Source organism: Saimiri boliviensis, chromosome 2, assembly GCF_048565385.1.
Source record: "Saimiri boliviensis isolate mSaiBol1 chromosome 2, mSaiBol1.pri, whole genome shotgun sequence".
NCBI lineage: Eukaryota > Metazoa > Chordata > Mammalia > Primates > Cebidae > Saimiri > Saimiri boliviensis.
In genome coordinates this window covers 186,373,690-186,394,901 of record NC_133450.1, presented here as the reverse complement: position 1 = coordinate 186,394,901, position 21,212 = coordinate 186,373,690, and the positions used below count along the sequence as shown (strand labels likewise).

The 21,212-nt window shown below is 42.8% G+C and overlaps 2 protein-coding genes across 3 annotated transcripts in view; one reads left to right on the top strand and one right to left on the bottom strand.

Moving 5' to 3' along the window:
- The window catches only part of UBAP1 (ubiquitin associated protein 1), an 81,151-nt gene that overhangs the window by 47,845 nt on the left and 12,094 nt on the right, over nt 1–21,212 (bottom strand). The window lies entirely within an intron of this gene.
- Nucleotides 8,472–9,015, top strand: LOC120366346 (large ribosomal subunit protein uL24-like). Its single transcript, XM_039474799.2, has one exon. It carries the CDS (start codon nt 8,511–8,513, stop codon nt 8,946–8,948), a length of 438 nt encoding a protein of 145 aa, XP_039330733.1. The 5' UTR covers nt 8,472–8,510; the 3' UTR covers nt 8,949–9,015.

Here is a 21,212-nt window from a genome sequence, read left to right as displayed (position 1 = left end):
AAAGGAAAAGTTAAAGAAGGTAGGGATAGGAGACCAGAAAATTTTAAAAACGGTAATAATAAAAAACAACTTGGGAAGGATCAGGCCCTCTGACAAGGGGAGAAGAAAGCCCAAGGGCCACTGTTATTAATGTTCTCATTTTCACTTCCTTTCCTTTTGCATATCTGTCAAATTATTACAATACTCTCTAAAAGCAACTTCCCGAAACAAAGTAGCAACTCAGAATCTCAATAAGCTATCATAGTCAAACTTCTAAAATAATAGCTGCACTCAGGAATGTCCCAAGTTACAAATTAATCCATGAAACTGCCTAATTTACATTAAAAGATGGCTTTGGGAATCATCACATTTCAAGCCTGAGAAAAAATTAACATATAACTCACAGCAACATTTATGTGTGTAACTGCTACTAACATGTCGATACTAGGTTATACTACATTTATGAGAAATAATTTTTCTGTCTTCTCTCTGGGGTCTCAGGCATTTTGGAACCTCAGCTTCCTCATCAATAAAATAAAGGTAGCAGACTGAATAACCAGCCAACTCTACACAGACCATAAATCTATAATGAGAGACTAATATGAAGAAAATACACTCATGTTTCCAAATTAAATACTGAATATTCACGATAAATGAGGCCAATGTTTCTACTGACAAAATTAAAAGCCAGCAATCATACGCTCATTGTTCCTTTTTTTTTTTTTTTTTCTTTGAGACAGATTCTTCTCTGTTGCCCAGGCTGGAGTGCAGTGGCGCGATCTCAGCTCACGGCAACCTCTGCCTCCTGGGTTCAAGCAATTCTCCTGCCTCGGCCTCCCAAGCAGCTGGGACTACAGGCGCGCACCACCATGCCCAGCTAGTTTTTGTGATTTTAGTAGAGATGGGGTTTCACTATGCTGGCCAGGCTGGTCTCGAACTCCTGACCTCATGATCCAACTGCCTCGGCCTCCCAAAGTGCTGGGATTTCAGGCATGAGCCACCACATCTGGCCTTTTTTTTTTTCCTTAGTGATCCATAAAATCCAAGTCTGGAAACCATTTCCCTGTACAACATATAAACTAACCTCAAATGATTCTTATTATAAAAAAAATTTTAAAAGATACTTTTAGCCGGGCGCGGTGGCTCAAGCCTGTAATCCCAGCACTTTGGGAGGCCGAGGTGGGTAGATCACGAGGTCAAGAGATCGAGACCATCCTGGTCAACATGGTGAAACCCCGTCTCTACTAAAGGTGGAAAAAATTAGCTGGGCATGGTGGTGCGTGCCTGTAATCCCAGCTACTCCGGAGGCTGAGGCAGGAGAATTGCCTGAACCCAGGAGGCGGAGGTTGCGGTGAGCCGAGATCGCGCCATTGCACTGCAGCCTGGGTAACAAGAGCGAAGCTCCGTCTCAAAAAAAAAAAAAAAAAGATACTTTTATATACCACCTGACATGCAAAAAGAGCTCCACAAAGGTTGACTAATTATTCAAACCAGCAACAATGTGATTAAAGAAGAAAAATGTTGAATTAAACATAACTTTCAAGGAAAAACATTTTCAAAGCAGTCTACCAACAGATAAACTAGTATACCTATAGAAAACATGTAAAAAAATTTTTTTTTTTTTTTTTTTTTTTTTGACAGAGTCTCCCTCTGTTGCTCAGGCTGGAGTGTGATGGAGCGATCTCGGCGCACTACAACTTCTGCCTCCCAGGTTCAAGCAATCCTCCTGTCAGCCTCCCCGGTAGCTGGTAATACACGCATGTACCACCATGTCTGGCTCATTTTTTTGTATTTTTAGTAGAGATAGGTTTTTGCCATGTTGGCCAGGCTGGTCTCGAACTCCTGACCTCCAGTGATCGATCCACCCACCTTGCCCTCCCAAAGTGCTTAGATTACAGGCGTGAGCCACAGCGCCTGGCCAGAAAACATGTAAATTTTCATTTGAACAGAATAGTATTAGAATCTTTTTTGGGTGAGTTAAGAAAGTAACTGTGAAGAATGAATTCAGTTTGTGAGACCTTGCTTTCAGTCAGTTTAAGTTTGAGAATTAGCCAGAAGACACTACTTTCAGGATCTATCACTGTCCACAAGCTCTGTTTGCAAAACTAAGCCTCCCCTTATTACTGTCTGCTGCACATCGGCTGAAAATGGAAGGCCAACAAAAGAGGTCACAGTACCCTGATTCATACTGAGGAACATTTCAATCGCTCCAGTAAGCTTTTCTTTATCCATCAATTTCCTTCAACTCCGCTGGAATAAAATACTGGTTCAGATTTTTCCTAAGCACCCCTGTTTTATGGCAAACTAAATAGAAAATTTGAGTCACTAACCTATAGAAACAAGATATAATGGGTCCTGACATTGTGGAAAAGAGGGAAGTATGTTTATGTGGATATGGAAACAAATATGGATAAGATATTTTTATAATGGTGGTTCCTTTTTGGTGGTGGGATCACAAATTTAGCCTTTTGGTGTTTCCTTCTGTGCTATTTGTTTTCCAGGTTTTCCGCATTGAGCACATATGAATACATTCAACTATGATCAACACACGCATACTTTGTAATTGGGGGAAAACAATTGGTAAGCGACAAGTACTTATAAGAGGGCTAAAAAGAAACACAATAATATGTAATTCAACAGAGCACTGGAAAAAAGCACAAACAAAAAAATAACAGGTAACTAATGAAAGATAACAACTTCAGAGAGAGAAAAAAGAACAAAGAATAAATCAGTGGTTTCTAGACCAGTAAGCATACAAATTAGCCTAGGTTACAGCCTTTATGAAGGTGTAACAGGTGTTTTACTTTATCAACAATAAAGAGTGCAATCTGTGATAAAGAGCTAACAATTATGAACTGCCCCAAATAACAGCATTACCACTCATAAGGCAAAAATTATAGGAAACAAAAACTAGGAAGAAATACATAATGAATCTAATTTTAGCTCTAATCTAGATTTGACTTTATACTGCTAGATTAAAAGCATCTTGAAAGCAGAATACACCTTTTCAAATACCCAAACAACATCTTGCAAAACTTGTGTAATATTAGGACACAAGGAAAAACCATAATAAATTTCCAAAATCAGAAGTAGCTGAGTCAGGCTGGGCGTGGTGCCTCATGCCTGTAATGGCAACACTTTGGGAGGCTGAGGCAGGCAGATCACTTGAGGTCAGTAGTTTGAGACCAGCCTGGCAAACATGGCGAAACTCCGTCTCTACTCAAAACACAAAAAATATTAGCCGGGTGTCGTGGCGCATGCCTGTAATCCCAGAGCTACAGGGGAGGCTGAAGAAGGAGAATCACTTGAACCTATGAAAAAGGTTGCAGTGAGCCAAGATCACGCCACTGCACCCCAGCCTAAGCAACAGAGTGAGACTCCGTCTCAAAAAAAAAAATAAGTAGCTGAGTCAATACTCAGAGCAATCTCAGCTCACTGCAACCTCCACCTCCCAGGCTCAAGCAATTCTCCCACCTCAGCCTCCTGAGTACCTGGGATTATAAGTGCCTGCCACCATGCCTGGCTAATTTTTGTATTTTTATTAGAGACAGGTATCATCATGGTGGCCAGGCTGGTCTCGAAGTCCTGACCTCAGGTGATCCGCCTGCCTCAACCTCCCAAAGTTCGGGGACTACAGAAGTAAGCCACTGTGCCCGGCCTCCAATGGGATTTTAATGTATACAAAATTTAGAAAATGTGTCTAAATTTGTATTTACAAAATAATATTGGTGCGAAAAAACTTCAGAAAAATCTCATATATAAATACATACATGAAACTCCTCAATAAAAAAAGTACCAACCAAAATTACTAATACATTATAGGAATAAACCATGTCTCAGGGAGATTTGTTTGACAAAGTCCAACACCAACACCAACATTAAGAATTCTGGCCAGGCGCGGTGGCTCAAGCCTGTAATCCGAGCACTTTGGGAGGCCGAGGTGGGTGGATCACGACGTCAAGAAATCGAGACCATCCTGGTCAACATGGTGAAACCCCGTCTCTACTAAAAATACAAAAAATTAGCTGGGCATGGTGGCTCGTGCCTGTAATCCCAGCTACTCAGGAGGCTGAGGCAGGAAAATTGCTTGAACCCAGGAGAGGGAGGTTGCGGTGGGCCAAGATTGCGCCATTGCACTCCAGCCTGGGTAACAAGAGCAGAACTCCGTCTCAAAAAAAAAAAAGAACTCTGTTGATATAATTCAGCATGCATTAAATGCTCAAGGAAGAAAAAGCATATGGTTATCTCCTTTACATGAGTTTTTTTTTGTTTGTTTTGTTTTGTTTTTGGTTTTTTTTGAGACGGAGTTTTGCTCTTGTCACCCAGGCTGGAGTGCAATGGCACGATCTCGGCTCACCGCAACCTCCGCCTCCTGGGTTCAGGCAATTCTCCTGCCTCAGCCTCCTGAGTAGCTGGGATTACAGGCACACGCCACCATGCCCAGCTAATTTTTTGTATTTTTAGTAGAGACGGGGTTTCACCATGTTGCCCAGGATGGTCTCGATCTCTTGACCTCGTGATCCACCCGCCTCGGCCTCCCAAAGTGCTGGGATTACAGGCTTGAGCCACCACGCTCGGCCTTACATGAGTTTTAAAAGACAAAAAAAAACTATAGCTGGGCACGATGGCTCAAGCCTGTAATCCCAGCACTTTGGGAGGCTGAGGCGGGTGGAACACGAGGTCAAGAGATCGAGACCATCCTGGGCAACATGGTGAAACCCCGTCTCTACTAAAAATACAAAAAATTAGCTGGGCATGGTGGCGTGTGCCTGTAATCCCAGCTACTCAGGAGGCTGAGGCAGGAGAATTGCCTGAACCCAGGAGGTGGAGGTTGCGGTGAGCCGAGATCGCGCCATTGCACTCCAGCCTGGGTAACAAGAGCGAGACTCCGTCTCAAAAAAAAAAAAAAAAAACAACTATATCTCTCATCTAATACCAAATATCAGAGCATGCTGACAGTGGGGAAACTACAGGAGTACTCCCACAAAGGACAGCAACGAGACAAAGATGTCCATTATTATCACAATTGCTTAGCATTGTTATTTCATATTAGATGGGAGAAATAAAAAGTATAAAAACTCAGAAAAGAAATTTTCCCAGGAAAACCCAAAAACTGACAAGAGAATACTATGAAGTATTTCTGGATACAAAATTAACATTCTGAAACAAATTAATACTCTGAAGTAGCCTTCATATATTCATGGCCAGGTAATAAATACAATGTGCTGAAACAAGAGGATTGCTTAAGTCCAGGAGTTCAAGGCCAGCCTGGGCAACACTGCAAGTAGAAAGAAAAAGACAGACAGACAGAGAAAGAGAGAAGAGAGGAGAGGAGAGGAGAGAGGAGAGGAGGGGAGAGGAGGGGAGGGGAGGAGAAGAGGAGGAGAGAAGAGGAGGAGAGGAGGAGAGGAGAAGAGGAGGAGAGGAGAAGAGGAGAAGAGGAGAGAGAAGAGAGAAAAGAGAAATATAAGGGAAACATACAACATACCAATATACCACAGCAGTTAAGAACTGGGAATAAACTTGAGACCTAAAGGGAGAAAACTCAAGCTATATTGACACAAAAGAAAACGTATTTATTTCTGAGGAGGAATTCATGAAAGAATAAAAAAAAAGAAAACTTATTTAGAAAAACACAGAAAACATTTAGAAAAACTTACTTAGAAAACTTATTTAGAAAAACATACTTGAGTGGGACATTCAACATTATTAAGATCAATTCTAAGTTGCTGTACAGATTTGGCATGACCCAAATAAAAACTGAAGTAGTACTATGTTTTTCTTGTTTTTCTTCTTTTTTTTTTTTACCAGACAAGCTAATTCTAAAGTTCATGTAGACATAACAATTAAGCGGCCAGGCACGGTGGCTCATGCCTGTAACCCCAGCACTTTGGGAGGCCGAGGTGGGAGGTTCTGGGCACACAACACCATGCTCAGCTGATTTTTTTGTAGCCATGGGATTTTGCCATGGCGCTCAGACTTAGTCTTATTTTTCAAATGAGATTTTATCAAAGTTATTAATGGTAAAGTATACTTAAGGCTGAGGTCAAGAGTTTGAGACCAGCCTGGACAACATGGTGAAGCTCCGTCTCTACTAAAAATAGAAAAATTAGCTGTGGTGGGAGCCTGTAATCCCAGCCTACTCCATAGGCAGAGGCAGGAGAATCACTTGAATCTGGGAGGCAGAGGTTGCAATGAGCTGAGCTTATGCCACTGCACTCCAGTCTGGACAACAAGAGCAAAACTCTGACAAAAGAAAGAAAGAAAGAAAAAGAAACACAGACAGAAAGAGAAAGAGAGAAAGAAGAAAGAGAAGAAAGAAGAAAGAAAGAGAGAGAGGAAGGAAGGAAAGGAGGGGGGGAAGGGGAGAGGGGAGGGAGGGAAAAAAGAAAAGGAAAGAGAGAGGAAAACAAAAGAAAAAATAATAATTAAGCAAAAGCATAAAAAAAGAAAAAACCTCTGAAGAAAATGTAGACTAGCCTATTAATTATTAAAATATTAGAAGACACAACACTGAAAGTGGTACTGGTACAAAAACAGATTAATGGAACAAAGTAGAAATCCCAAAAAATACCCAAAATATGAACATTTGGTGTATAATAAAGCTGCTTTTGAAAATCTGTGAAGTCATGGGACAACTGGGTAGTCACCTAGAAAAAAGTAAAATCCGATGCTTGCTTCACACTGCATGCCAAAATAAATTCCAGATGGATCAAAGGTATAGTAACACTATATAACTGACCAAATGTAGAAATACTATTTTCACTCTACACATACAGCTAGTGAGCCAAAATCACCTAAATTTCTAACTTTCATAATATAAGCTTATGAAAAACTTAGAAAATGAAGTGTTTCGGTTTTTCTTTTAAGTCAAGATGCTGTAATACATAAGTTTTCTCACTAACTAAATTTGTTCTTCTTTTTTTGAGACAGGGTCTCATTCCGTCACCCAGGCTGAAATGTAGTGGCACAATCTTGACTCACTGCAGCCTCAACCTCCTGAGCTCAAGCAATCCTCCCACCTCAGCCTCCTGAGTAGAGCTGGGACCACAGGCACACAACGCCATGCTCAGCTGATTTTTTGTAGCAATGGGATTTTGCCATGTCACTCAGGCTTAGTCTTAATTTTCATATGAGGTTTTACCAAAGTTATTAATGATAAAGTATACTTAAGGCTGTAAGCAAAGCAACTAGCTCTACAGTCAAACCACCCGGAGCACTCCTAATCTTGTCTGATCTCAGAAGCAGGGTTGAGCCTGGTTAGTACTTGGAAGAGAGAAACACAGCTAATTAACTACATACAGAGCTCGTTTCACATAGTTCTTTTCTTTTTCTTTTTTTTTAATTTTTTTTTTCACCAACCCAGTATCTTTTGACTTCAATTTTTTTTTCACACATAGTTCAATAAAAACATATTACAGTTGAGCCGGGCACGGGGGCTCAAGACTGTAATCCCAGCACTTCGGGAGGCCGAGGTGGGTGGATCACGAGGTCAAGAGATTGAGACCATCCTGGTCAACATGGTGAAACCCCATCTCTACTAAAAATACAAAAAATCAGCTGGGCATGGTGGTGCATGCCTGTAATCCCAGCTACTCAGGAGGCTGAGGCAGGAGAATTGCCTGAACCCAGGAGGCGGAGGTTGCGGTGAGCCGAGATCGCGCCATTGCACTCCAGCCTGGGTAACAAGAGATAAACTCCATCTCAAAAAAATATATATATATTACGGTTGAAAAGCAACTCCCTAAAAATTAGAAAGTGACAAAAAAGTACATACAGAGATAAAGTAGTATTGTAAAAGTAAATTATTGACCCAATCGGATTTATTAAGAACTGCAGGTAGGCCAGGCACGGTGGCTCAGGCCTGTAATCCCAGCATTTTGGGACGCCTGGTGGATTACGAGGTCAAGAGTTCGAGACCAGCCTGGCCAACATGGTGAAACCCCATCTCTAATAAAGATACAAAAAAATTAGCCAGGTGTGGTGGTGGGCGCCTGTAATCCCAGCTACTTGGGTGGCTGGGGCAGGAAAATCTCGGAGGTTGCGGTGAGCCAAGATCGCACCAGGGAATTCCAGCCTGGGCAACAGGGTGAGACTCCGTCTTAAAAAAACAAAACAAAGAAAGAACTGCAGCTAATTCCAAAATGGGTCAAGAAAATCCAGATGAGGGCCGGGCGCGGTGGCTCAAGCCTGTAATCCCAGCTCTTTGGGAGGCCAAGGCGGGTGGATCACAAGGTCGAGAGATCGAGACCAACCTGGTCAACATGGTGAAACCCCGTCTCTACTAAAAATACAAAAAATTAGCTGGGCATGGTGGCACGTGCCTGTAATCCCAGCTACTCAGGAGGCTGAGGCAGGAGAATTGCCTGAACCCAGGAGGCGGAGGTTGCGGTGAGCCAAGATCGCGCCATTGCACTCCAGCCTGGGTGACAAGAGCAAAACTCCGTCTCAAAAAAAAAAAAAAAAAAAAAGAAAATCCAGATGAGATTCTCTTCCCTTTTGCGGCCATCAACTAAGCGGGAGCTGCCAAAATGAAGTTCAATCCCTTTGTGACTTCCGACCGAAGCAAGAATCGCAAAAGGAATTTCAATGCACCTTCCCACATTGGCAGGAAGATTATGTCCTCCCCTCTTTCCAAAGAGCTGAGACAGAAGTACAACGTGCGATCCATGCCCATCCGAAAGGATGAGGAAGTTCAGGTTGTACGAGGACATTATAAAGGTCAGCAGATTGGCAAAGTAGTCCAGGTTTACAGGAAGAAATACGTAATCTACATTGAACGGGTGCAGCGGGAAAAGGCTAATGGCACAACTGTCCATGTAGGCATTCACCGCAACAAGGTGGTTATCACTAGGCTAAAACTGGACAAAGACCGCAAAAAGATCCTTGAACGGAAAGCCAAATCTCGCCAAGTAGGAAAGGAAAAGGGCAAATACAAGGAAGAAACAATTGAGAAGATGCAGGAATAAAGGAGTCTTGTATACAAGCTTTGATTAAAACTTGAAACGAGGGAAAAAAAAAAAAAAAAAAAGAAAATCCAGATGAAGATTTTTCTTAGCTCTGGTCTCCTCTTAATCCTCCAAGCATATAGTAGTGTCAAATCTTTAGCAGGGGTGACTTTTCTCCCTTCAAACTTTCCTTCATAGATAATTGTGTAACTAACAATTCTACCTAATATGTAATTTGAGAATACAAATAGACAAAACAATACCATTAAAATGAAAAAGCTTTTAATCTCTTGTAGTTACCAATAAATAGTCTGAAATTTTAACTCCTTATAAGTGAGACTACCTTAATGGAAGAACAAGAAAGTAATGACTTGTTAAAAATCAGAATGGGGCCGGGCGCAGTGGCTCAAGCCTGTAATCCCAGCACTTTGGGAGGCCGAGGCGGGTGGATCACGAGGTCGAGAGATCGAGACCATCCTGGTCATCATGGTGAAACCCCGTCTCTACTAAAAATATAAAAAATTAGCTGGGCATGGTGGCGCGTGCCTGTAATCCCAGCTACTCGGGAGGCTGAGGCAGGAGAATTGCCTGAACGCAGGAGGCGGAGGTTGCGGTGAGCCGAGATCGCGCCATTGCACTCCAGCCTGGGTAACAAGAGCGAAACTCCGTCTCAAAAAAAAAAAAAATCAAAATAGGAGTCATGACATAAAAGCATTAGCCAGGGCTGGGTGTGGTTGCTCACACCTGTAATCCCGGCACTTTGGGAGACTGGAGGATCACTTGAGCCCAAGAGTTCAAGACTAGCCTGAGCAACATAGTGACAACCTGTTTCTATAAAAAATACAAAAACTGGCCAGGCGTGGTGGTACAGGCCTGCAGTCCCAGCTACTCAGGAGGCTGGGGCAGGGGTACCTGAGCCTGGAGAGACGGAAGCTGCAGTGAGTAGTGACAGCACCACTGCACTCTAGGCGTAGTGGCATACCTGTAGTCCCAGCTACTTGGGGGAGCTGAGACAGGAGGATCACTTGAACCTAGGAAGCAAAGGCTGCAGTGAGCCAAGATCACACCACTGTACTCCAGCATGGGTGACAACGAAGTGAAGCCTTGTCTTTAATTAAAAAAAAAAATTGTCGGGTGCAGGGGCTCACGCCTGTAATCCTAGCACTTTGGGAGGCTGAGGTGGGTGGATCACCTGAGGTCAGGAGTTCAAGACCAGCCTGGCCATCATGGTGAAACCCCATCTTAAAAAAATAAATAAAAAATAAATTTAGCCGGGCGCGGTGGCTCAAGCCTGTAATCCCAGCACTTTGGGAGGCCGAGGCGGGTGGATCACGAGGTCGAGAGACCGAGACCAACCTGGTCAACATGGTGAAACCCCGTCTCTACTAAAAATACAAAAAATTAGCTGGGCATGGTGGCGCGTGCCTGTAATCCCAGCTACTCAGGAGGCTGAGGCAGGAGAATTGCTTGAACCCAGGAGGCGGAGGTTGTGGTGAGCCGAGATCGCGCCATTGCACTCCAGCCTGGGTAACAAGAGCGAAACTCGGTCTCAAAAAAAATAAAATAAAATAAAATAAAATAAAAAAATAAATTTAAAAAATTAAAAATTAGGCCGGGTGTGGTGGCTCACACCTGTAATCCCAGCACTTCGGGAGGCCAAGACGGGTGGATAATGAGGTCAAGAGATCGAGACCATCCCGGTCAACATTGTGAAAGCCCATCTCTACTAAAAATACAAAAATTAGCTGGGCATGGTGGCGGCACGCCTGTAGTCTCAGCTACTCGGGAGGCTGAGGCAGGACAATCGCTTGAACCCAGGAGACGGAGGTTGCAGTGAGCCGAGATCGTGCCATTGCACTCTAGCCTAGGTAACAAGAGCGAAACTCCATCTCAAAAAAATAAATAAATAAATAAATAAAAGTCTCCAAGAAATATGGGACTATGTGAAAACCTAACCTATGTTTGATAGGTGTACCTGAATGTGACAGAGAGAATGAATCCAAGCTGAAAAACACTCTTCAGGATATTATCCAGGAAAACTTCCCCAACCTAGCAAGGCAGGCCAATATTCAAGTCCAGGAAATACAGAGAACCCCACAAAGATATTCCTCAAGAAGAGCAACACCAAGGAACATAATCATAAGATTCATCAAGGTTGAAATGAAGGAGAAAATGCTAAGGGCAGCCAGAGAGAAAGGTCGGGTTACCCACAAAGGGAAATCCATCAGACTCACAGCAGATCTCTCAGCAGAAACCCTAACAAGCCAGAAGACAGTGGGGGCCAATATTCAACATCCTTAAAGAAAAGAACTTTCAACCCAGAATTTCATATCCAGCCAAACTAAGCTTCATAAGTGAAGGAAAAATAAAATCCTTTGAGAACAAGCAAGTACTCAGAGATTTCATCACCACCAGGCCTGCTTTACAAGAGCTCCTGAAAGCAGCACTAAACATAGAAAGGAACAACCAGTACCAGCCACTCCAAAAACATACCAAATGTTAAAGAGCATCAACACAATGAAGAAACTGCATTAACTAATGAGCAAAACAGCCAGCTGGCCGGGCGCGGTGGCTCAAGCTTGTAATCCCAGCACTTTGGGAGGCCGAGGCAGGTGGATCACGAGGTCAAGAGATCGAGACCATCCTGGTCAACATGGTGAAACCCCGTCTCTACTAAAAATACAAAAAATTAGCTGGGCATGGTGGCACGTGCCTGTAATCCCAGCTACTCAGGAGGCTGAGGCAGGAGAATTGCCTGAACCCAGGAGGCGGAGGTTGCGGTGAGCTGAGATCGCGCCATTGCACTCCAGCCTGGGTAACAAGAGCGAAACTCCGTCTAAAAAAAAAAAAAAAAAAAAAACAGCCACCTAGCATCAAAATGGCAGGATCAAATTCACACATAACAATATTAACGCTAAATGTAAATGGGCTAAATGCCCCAATCAAAAGAAACAGACTGGCAAATTGGATAAAAAGCCAAAACCCGCCGGGCGCGGTGGCTCAAGCCTGTAATCCCAGCACTTTGGGAGGCTGAGGCGGGTGGATCACAAGGTCAAGAGATCGAGACCATCTTGGTCAACATGGTGAAACCCCGTCTCTACTAAAAATACAAAAAAAATAGCTGGGCATGGTGGTGCGTGCCTGTAATCCCAGCTACTCAGGAGGCTGAGGCAGGAGAATTGCCTGAACCCAGGAGGCGGAGGTTGCGGTGAGCCGAGATCGCGCCATTGCACTCCAGCCTGGGTAACAAGAGCGAAACTCCATCTCAAAAAAAAAAAAAAAAAAAAAAAAAAGCCAAAACCCATCTCACATTGCAAGGATACACAAAGGCTCAAAATAAAGGGATGAAGGAAGATTTACCAACCAAATGGAGAGCAAAAAAAAGCAGGAGTTGCAATTCTCGTCTCTGATAAAATAGACTTTAAAGCAACAAAGATCAAAAGAGACAAAGAAAGACATTAATGGTAAAAGGATCAGTGCAACAAGAGCTAACAATCCTAAGTATATAGGCACCCAATACAGGAGCACTTACAAAGAGACTTACAATGACTTACAAAGAGACTTAGACTCCCACACAATAATAGTGGGAGACTTTAACAACCCATGGTCAATATTAGACAGATCAAAGAGACACAAAATTAACAAGGATATCCAGGACTTGAACTCAGACCTGGATCAGGCAAACCTAATAGATATTTACAGAACTCTCCACCCCAAATCCACAGAATATACATTCTTCTTTTTTTTTTTTTTTTTGAGACGGAGTTTCGCTCTTGTTGCCCAGGCTGGAGTGCAATGGCGCGATCTCGGCTCACTGCAACCTCCGCCTACCAGGTTCAGGCAATTAGCCTGCCTCAGCCTCCTGAGTAGCTGGGATTACAGGCATGCGCCACCATGCCCAGCTAATTTTTTTGTATTTTTAGTAGAGACGGGGTTTCACTATGTTGACCAGGATGGTCTCGATCTCTTGACCTTGTGATCCACCCGCCTCGGCCTCCCAAAGTGCTGGGATTACAGGCTTGAGCCACTGCGCCCGGCTTATACATTCTTCTTAGCACCACATCACACGTACTCTAAAACTGACCACATAATTGGAAGTAAATCACTCCTCAGCAAATGCAAAAGAACAGAAATCATAACAGTCTCTCAGACCACAGTGCAATCAAGTTAGAACTCAGAATTCAGAAATTAACTCAGAATCGCACAGCTTCATGGAAACTGAACAACTGCCTCTTGAATGTTGACTGGATAAACAATGAAATGAAGGCAGAAATAAAGATGTTCTTTGAAACCAATGAGAATGAAGACACAACATACCAGAATCTCTGGGACACATTTAAAGCAGTCTCTAGAGGAAAATATATACCAATAAATGCCCACATGAGAAGCAATAAAAGATCTAAAATTGACACCCTGTCATCAAAACTGAAAGAGCTAAAGGATCAAGATCAAAAAAAACTCAAAACCTAGCAGAAGACAAGAAATAAGCAGAACTGAAGGAGATAAAGACACAAAAAAACATTCAAAAAAAATCAGTAAATCCAGCAGCTGGTTTTTCGAAAAGATCAACAAAATAGACCACTAGCCAGATTAATAAAAAAGAAAAGAGAGAATAATCAAATAGATGCAACAAAAAACGATAAAGGGGATATAACCACAGATTCCACATAAATACAAACCATCATCAGAGATTATTACAAACAACTGTATGCACATAAACTAGTAAACCTGGAAGAAATGGATAAATTCCTGGACACTTGCCTCCTCCCAAGCCTAAACCAGGAAGAAGTCGAAACCCTGAATAGACCAGTAACAAGGTCTGAAGTTGAGGCAGCAATTAAAAACCCTACCACCCAAAAAAAGCCCAGGTCCAGATGGGTTCGCAGCCGAATTCTACCAGACATACAAAGAGTACCATTCCTCTGAAACTATTCCAAATAATCCAAAAAGAGGGAATTCTTCCCAAATCATTTTATGAGACCAACATCATCCTGATAACAAAACCCGGCAGAGACTCAGCAAGAAAAGAAAACTTCAGGCCAACATCCATGATGAACATAGATGCAAAAATCTTCAACAAAATACTGGCAAGACCATTGCAACAGCACATCTAAAAGCTTATCCACCGGCCGGGCGCGGTGGCTCAAGCCTGTAATCCCAGCACTTTGGGAGGCCGAGGCGGGTGGATCACAAGGTCGAGAGATCGAGACCAACCTGGTCAACATGGTGAAACCCCGTCTCTACTAATAATACAAAAAATTAGCTGGGTATGGTGGCACATGCCTGTAATCCCAGCTACTCAGGAGGCTGAGGCAGGAGAATTGCCTGAACCCAGGAGGCGGAGGTTGCGGTGAGCCGAGATCATGCCATTGCACTCCAGCCTGGGTAACAAGAGCGAAACTCCATCTCAAAAAAAAAAAAAAAAAAAAAAAAAAAAAAAAAAAAAGCTTATCCACCATGATCAAGTAGGATTCATCCTGGGGATGCAAGGCTGGTTCAACATATGCAAGTCTATAAATGTAAATCACCATATAAAGAGAACCAAAGACAAAAACCACGATTATCTCAATTGATGCAGAGAAGGCCTTTGACAAAATTCAACAGCTCTTTATACTAAAAACTCTCAATAAACTAGGTATTGACGGAACGTATCTCAAAATAATAAAAGCTATTTACAACAAACCAAAAGCCAATATCGTACTAAATGGGCAAAAACTGGAAGTATTCCCTTTGAAATCTCGCACTAGACAAGGATGCCCTCTCTCACTGCTCCTATTCAATATAGTACTGGAAGTTCTAGCCAGAGCAATCAGGCAAGAAAAAGAAATAAAGGGTATTCAAATAGGAAAGGAGGAAGTCAAATTGTCTCTATCTGCAGATGACATGATTGTACATCTAGAAGACCCCATCATCTCAACCCCAAATCTCCTAAAACTGATAAGCAACTTCAGCAAAGTCTCAGGATACAAAATCAATGTGCAAAAATCACAAGCATTCCTATACACCAATAACAGACTTAAAGAGAGCCAAATCAAGAATGAACTGCCATTCACAATTGCTACAAAGAGAATAAAATACCTAGGAATACAACTAACAAGGAACGTAAAAGACCTCTTCAAGGAGAATTACAAGCCACTGCTCAACGAAATAAGAGAGGACACAAACCGATGGAGAAACATTCCATGTTCATGGTTAGGAAGAATCAATATCGTGAAAATGGCCATACTGCCCAAAGTAATTTACAGATTCAATGCTATCCCCATTAAGCTACCAATGACCTTCTTCACAGAACTGGAAAAAACCACCTTAAACTTCATATGGAACCAAAAGAGAGCCCGCACAGCCAAGTCAATTCTAAGCAAAAAGAACAAAGCAGTAGGCATCACACTACTGGACTTCAAACTATACTACAAGGCTATAGTAATCAAAACAGCATGGTACTGGTACCAAAACAGAGATATAGACCAATGGAACAGAACAGAGGCCTCGGAGGCAACACAACATATCTACAACCATCCGATCTTTGACAAACCTGACAAAAACAATGGGGAAAGGATTCCCTGTTTAATAAATGGTGTTGGGAAAACTGGCTAGCCATGTGCAGAAAGCAGAAACTGGACCCCTTCCTGACACCTTACACTAAAATTAACTCCAGATGGATTAAAGACTTAAACATAAGACCTAACACCATAAAAACCCTAGAAGAAAATCTAGGCAAAACCATTCAGGACATAGGCGTAGGCAAGGACTTCATGACCAAAACGCCAAAAGCAATGGCAACAAAAGCCAAAATAGACAAATGGGACCTAATCAAACTCCACAGCTTCTGCACAGCAAAAGAAACAGTCAGTAGAGTGAATTGGCAACCAACAGAATGGGAAAAACTTTTTGCAGTCTACCCATCTGACAAGGGGCTGATATCCAGAATTTACAAAGAACTAAAACAGATCAACAAGAAAAAACAAACAAACCCATTCAAAAGTGGGTGAAGGATATGAACAGACACTTTACAAAAGAAGACATACAGGAGGCCAACAAACATATGAAAAAATGCTCATCATCACTGATCATTAGAGAAATGCAAATCAAAACTACATTGAGATACCATCTCACGCCAGTTAGAATAGCGATCATTAAAAAATCTGGAGGCCGGGTGCAGTGGCTCAAGCCTGTAATCCCAGCACTTTGGGAGGCCAAGGTGGGTGGATCACGAGGTCAAGAGATTGAGACCATCCTGGTCAACATGGTGAAACCCCGTCTCTACTAAATATACAAAAAATTAGCTGGGCATGGTGGCACGTGCCTGTAATCCCAGCTACTCAGGAGGCTGAGGCAGGAGAATTGCCTGAACCTGGAAGGCGGAGGTTGCAGTGAGCCGAGATCGCGCCATTGCACTCTAGCCTGGGTAACAAGAGCGAAACTCCGTCTCAAAAAAAAAAAAAAAAAAAAAAATCTGGAGACAACAGATGCTGGAGAGGATGTGGAGAAACAGGAACACTTTTATACTATTGGTGGGAGTGTAAATTAGTTCAATCATTGTGGAAGACAGTGTGGCGATTCCTCAAGGACCTAGAAATAGAAATTCCATTTGACCCAGTAATCCCATTACTGGGTATATATCCAAAGGATTATAAATCGTTCTACTATAAGGACACATGCACATGAATGTTCACTGCAGCACTGTTTACAATAGCAAAGACCTGGAACTAACCAAAATGCCCATCGATGATAGACTGGACAGGGAAAGTGTGGCACATATACACCATGGAATATTATGCAGCCATCAAAAACGATGAGGTCGTGTCCTTTGTAGGGACATGGATGAACCTGGAAACCATCATTCTCTGCAAACTGACACAAGAACAGAAAATCAAACACCACATGTTCTCACTCATAGGCAGTGTTGAACAATGAGAATACATGGACACAGGGAGGGGAACATCACACACTGGGGTCTGTTGGGGGGAAATAGGGGAGGGACAGCGGGGGGTGGGGAGTTAGGGAAGAGATAGCATAGGGAGAAATTCCAGATATAGGTGAAGGGGAGGAAGGCAGCAAATCAGACTGCCATTTGTGTACCTATGCAACAATCTTGCATGTTCTTCACAAGTACCCCAAAACCTAAAATGCAATTAAAAAAAAAAAAGACAGGGTTTTGCCATCTTGCCCAGGCTGGTCTTCAACTCCTGGCCTCAAATAATCCTCCTGCCCTGGCCTCCCAAAATGCTAGGATTACAGGCATAAGCCACTGCACTCGACCTAGATGTCCTATCCAAAAATTTTTCTTCAACGAAGTTTTCAGCCCTAGTAGCCAAAGTGACACAGAATGTGCACTGAATGTGCTTTAGATGACAATGATGTTCTAATGCTACTGACATAAGGAGGTAGTGATGTCGAAGTGTTGGCAGCTACCATTTAGATTCCAGCTATAAAAAGTAATATCTGGTAATCCTCCACATTAAGTATAATTAATGACACAGTCACCAACATGGCCCCCTAATTTCATACCCCATAAACAGCTCTTCAGATAAAACCAATTTTATAAAAATGTCCACAAGTTACAAGAAACAATCCGAAAGCCATTTTTTTTTTAGACAGAGTTTCGCTCTTGTTACCCAGGCTGGAGTGCAATGGCGCGATCTCAGCTCACCGCAACCTAAACCTCCCGGGTTCAGGCAATTCTCCTGTCTCAGCCTCCTGAGTAGCTGGGATTACAGGCATGCGCCACCATGCCCAGCTAATTTTTTGTATTTTTAGTAGAGACGGGGTTTCACCATGTTGACCAGGATGGTCTCGATCTCTTGACCTCGTGATCCACCCGCCTCGACCTCCCAAAGTGCTGGGATTACAGGTGTGAGCCACCACGCCCAGCCCCGAAAACCTTTATATAGATATTACCTAGAAGAGCACTCAAATATTTGAGTGCAGAATTACAAAACCATTTCTCTATTAGATCAATTACAAATCTGTCAAACTACATTCCTGATTAATGACTAAATAGACAATGCCAAAAACTGAGTAATATTCTACAATTTAATTATTATTTCTCTTGGATTAATTTTTTTTTTTTTTTTTTTTTTTTTGAGACGGAGTTTCGCCCTTGTTACCCAGGCTGGAGTGCAATTGCGCGATCTCGGCTCGTCGCAACCTCCGCCTCCTGGGCTCAGGCAATTCTCCTGCCTCAGCCTCCCGAGTAGCTGGGATTACAGGCACGTGCCACCATGCCCAGCTAATTTTTTGCACTTTTAGTAGAGACGGGGTTTCACCATGTTGACCAGGATGGTCTCGATCTCTCGACCTCGTGATCCACCCGCCTCGGCCTCCCAAAGTGCTGGGATTACAGGCTTGAGCCACCGCGCCCGGCTTGGATTAATTTTTAATCATACTTAATCCAAAAGTAGTCCAGTGACCACCAGATACTGACCAGGTGAAAAGATACTCATGTCTTTCTCATATTCCGTGGAATGGCACTTCATTTTGTTCATTTGTTCATTTTCTAACAAAAAGCTTAGAGATAGGGAAAACCAAAGTCAGCAAACAGCCAAACGTATGTTTGAAATGCACTTCCTGCCTCCTAACTCCAAAGTTTAAAATTACTTGCCAACCAAACCTTTCTAAATAGTTCTGATTTATCCAGTGACATTGTGCCACATTACCATAATCATCGTAATCAGAAACAACTTGATGTGCATTTTCAAATTTGGTTATGTAAATTCATCAGAAATCTGTCTCCACATGTACTTTAAAACATATCCCCAAGCCTATGCACTCATGATTTCTGTATCCTAAAGCAGGTATAATTTTGCAGTATACAATATGCTTTCTATCTTAAAAAAGAAAATCCATATACCTGTATTTCTGAAGTCAAATGCTTTCCACTGACCCAGAGGATAAAAATCTCATTTACAAGCACTTAGAAAAGCCATTTGGCATTGTCTCACAAAACTGAACACCTAGAAGGCTGGGCGCGGTGGCTCACGCCTGTAATCCTAGCGCTTTGGGAGGCTGAGGTAGGTGGATCACCTGAAGTCAGGAGTTCAAGACTAGCCTGACCAACATGGTGAAAACCCATCTCTTAAGAAAAAAAAACTGAACACCTAGATATCCTATATCCCCAATTCTAATCCTACATCTTAAAAAAACTCATAGACATGCAAATCAAGAAATATATACAAGGCCGGGTGCGGTGGCTCAAGCCTGTAATCCCAGCACTTTGGGAGGCCGAGGCGGGTGGATCACGAGGTCAAGAGATCGAGACCATCCCGGTCAACATGGTGAAACTCCGTCTCTACTAAAAATACAAAAAACTAGCTGGGCGTGGTGGCGCGTGCCTGTAATCCCAGCTACTCAGGAGGCTGAGACAGGAGAATTGCCTGAACCCAGGAGGCGGAGGTTGCGGTGAGCCGAGATCGCGCCATTGCACTCCAGCCTGGGTAACAAGTGCGAAACTCCGTCTCAAAAAAAAAAAAAAAAAGAAAAGAAATGTATTTCTTACAGCTATGGAGGCTGAAAAGTCCAAGGATGAGGGGGCTACCTATGGTGAGAGTCTTCTTGCTGGTGGGGGCTCTGAAAAGTCTCCAGGTGGCACAGGGCATCACATGGCAAGGGGGCTGAGCATGCTCTTGTGCTTGTTCAGATCTCTCAACCTCTTCTTATAAAGTCACAAGTTCTAGGTCGGGTTTGGTGGCTCACACCTATAATCCCAGCACTTTGGGAGGCCAAGGCAGGCAGAACACTTGAGGTAGTAAGCTTGAGACAAGCCTGATCTACATGGTAAAATTTTGTCTCTACTAAAAATAAAAAAAAATGTACTGCATGCCTGTAGTTCCAGATACTCAGGAGACTGAGGTGGGAGAACAGCTTGAACCAGGGAGGCAGAGGTTGCAGTGAGTCAAGATTATGCCACTGCACTCCCCACTTGGGTAACAGAGCGAGACTCCATCTCAAAAATAATAATAATAAAGCCACAAGTTTCATTCCCATGATAACCCATCAATCCATTAACTCATTAATTCATGAATCCAAGAATAGGTTAATCTGTTCACAAGGGCAGAGCCCTCATGATCCTATCAGCTCTTAAATACCCTACCTTTGAATACTGCCACATTGGAGATTTAAGTTTCCAACACATGAAAGTTGGGAGACACATTCAAACCATAACAGTGAGTAGTGATCTCATGTTTACATATTTTAATAGTTATTAATACCCATCTCATGTATTTTTCTTTTTTTTTTTTTTTTTTTTTTTGAGACGGAGTTTTGCTCTTGTTACCCAGGCTGGAGTGCAATGGCGCGGTCTCGGCTCACCACAACCTCCGCCTCCTGGGCTCAGGCAATTCTCCTGCCTCAGCTTCCTGAGTAGCTGGGATTACAGGCACCCGCCACCACGCCCAGCTAGTTTTTTGTAGTTTTTAGTAGAGATGGGGTTTCACCATGTTGACCAGGATGGTCTGGATCTCTCGACCTTGTGATCCACCCTCCTCGGCCTCCCAAAGTGCTGGGATTACAGGCTTGAGCCACCGCGCCCGGCCTATTTTTCTAATCTCTCACATCATTTTGTTGATTATTCTATAAACACATATTGGTTTAAAAGTTTTACAAGTGTTTTGACATTCACAGCCATAGACCTTACATAAAAGAAGAAGAGCTGCTGCTTTTTTTTTTTTTTTTTTGGTAGAGACAAAGTCTCACTACATTCCCCAGGCTTGTCGTGAACTCCTGAACTCAAGCAATCCTCCTACCTCAGCCTCCCAAAGTGCTAGGATTACAGGCGTCAGCCAGCATGCCCAGTCATTTCTACATTTTTAATAAGCTTAAATCTATCTTACGTTATGTACGTAATACACATAATACTGTGCTTTTGCTTCCTGTTTTTTAAAAAAGGAAGAAAAAGTTGGATATATTCATTGGCAAAAGAATGAATAAATAAATGGTATATTCATACAATGAATTATTGTACAAAAACAAAAACAAACTACACCTATAAAACAAATCAGGAGAATCTTAGAAACACAATGCTGAGCCGGGCGCGGTGGCTCAAGCCTGTAATCCCAGCACTTTGGGAGGCCGAGACGGGTGGATCACAAGGTCAAGAGATCGAGACCATCCTGGTCAACATGGTGAAACCCCGTCTCTACTAAAAATACAAAAAATTAGCTGGGCATGGTGGTGTGTGCCTGTAATCCCAGCTACTCAGGAGGCTGAGGCAGGAGAATTGCCTGAACCCGGGAGGCGGAGGTTGCGGTGAGCCGAGATCGCGCCATTGCACTCCAGCCTGGGTAACAA

Coding starts and splice junctions, on each gene's coding strand:
- LOC120366346 (XM_039474799.2), top strand. CDS start 8,511: ATGAAGTTCAATCCCTTTGTGACTTCCGACCGAAGCAAGAATCGCAAA.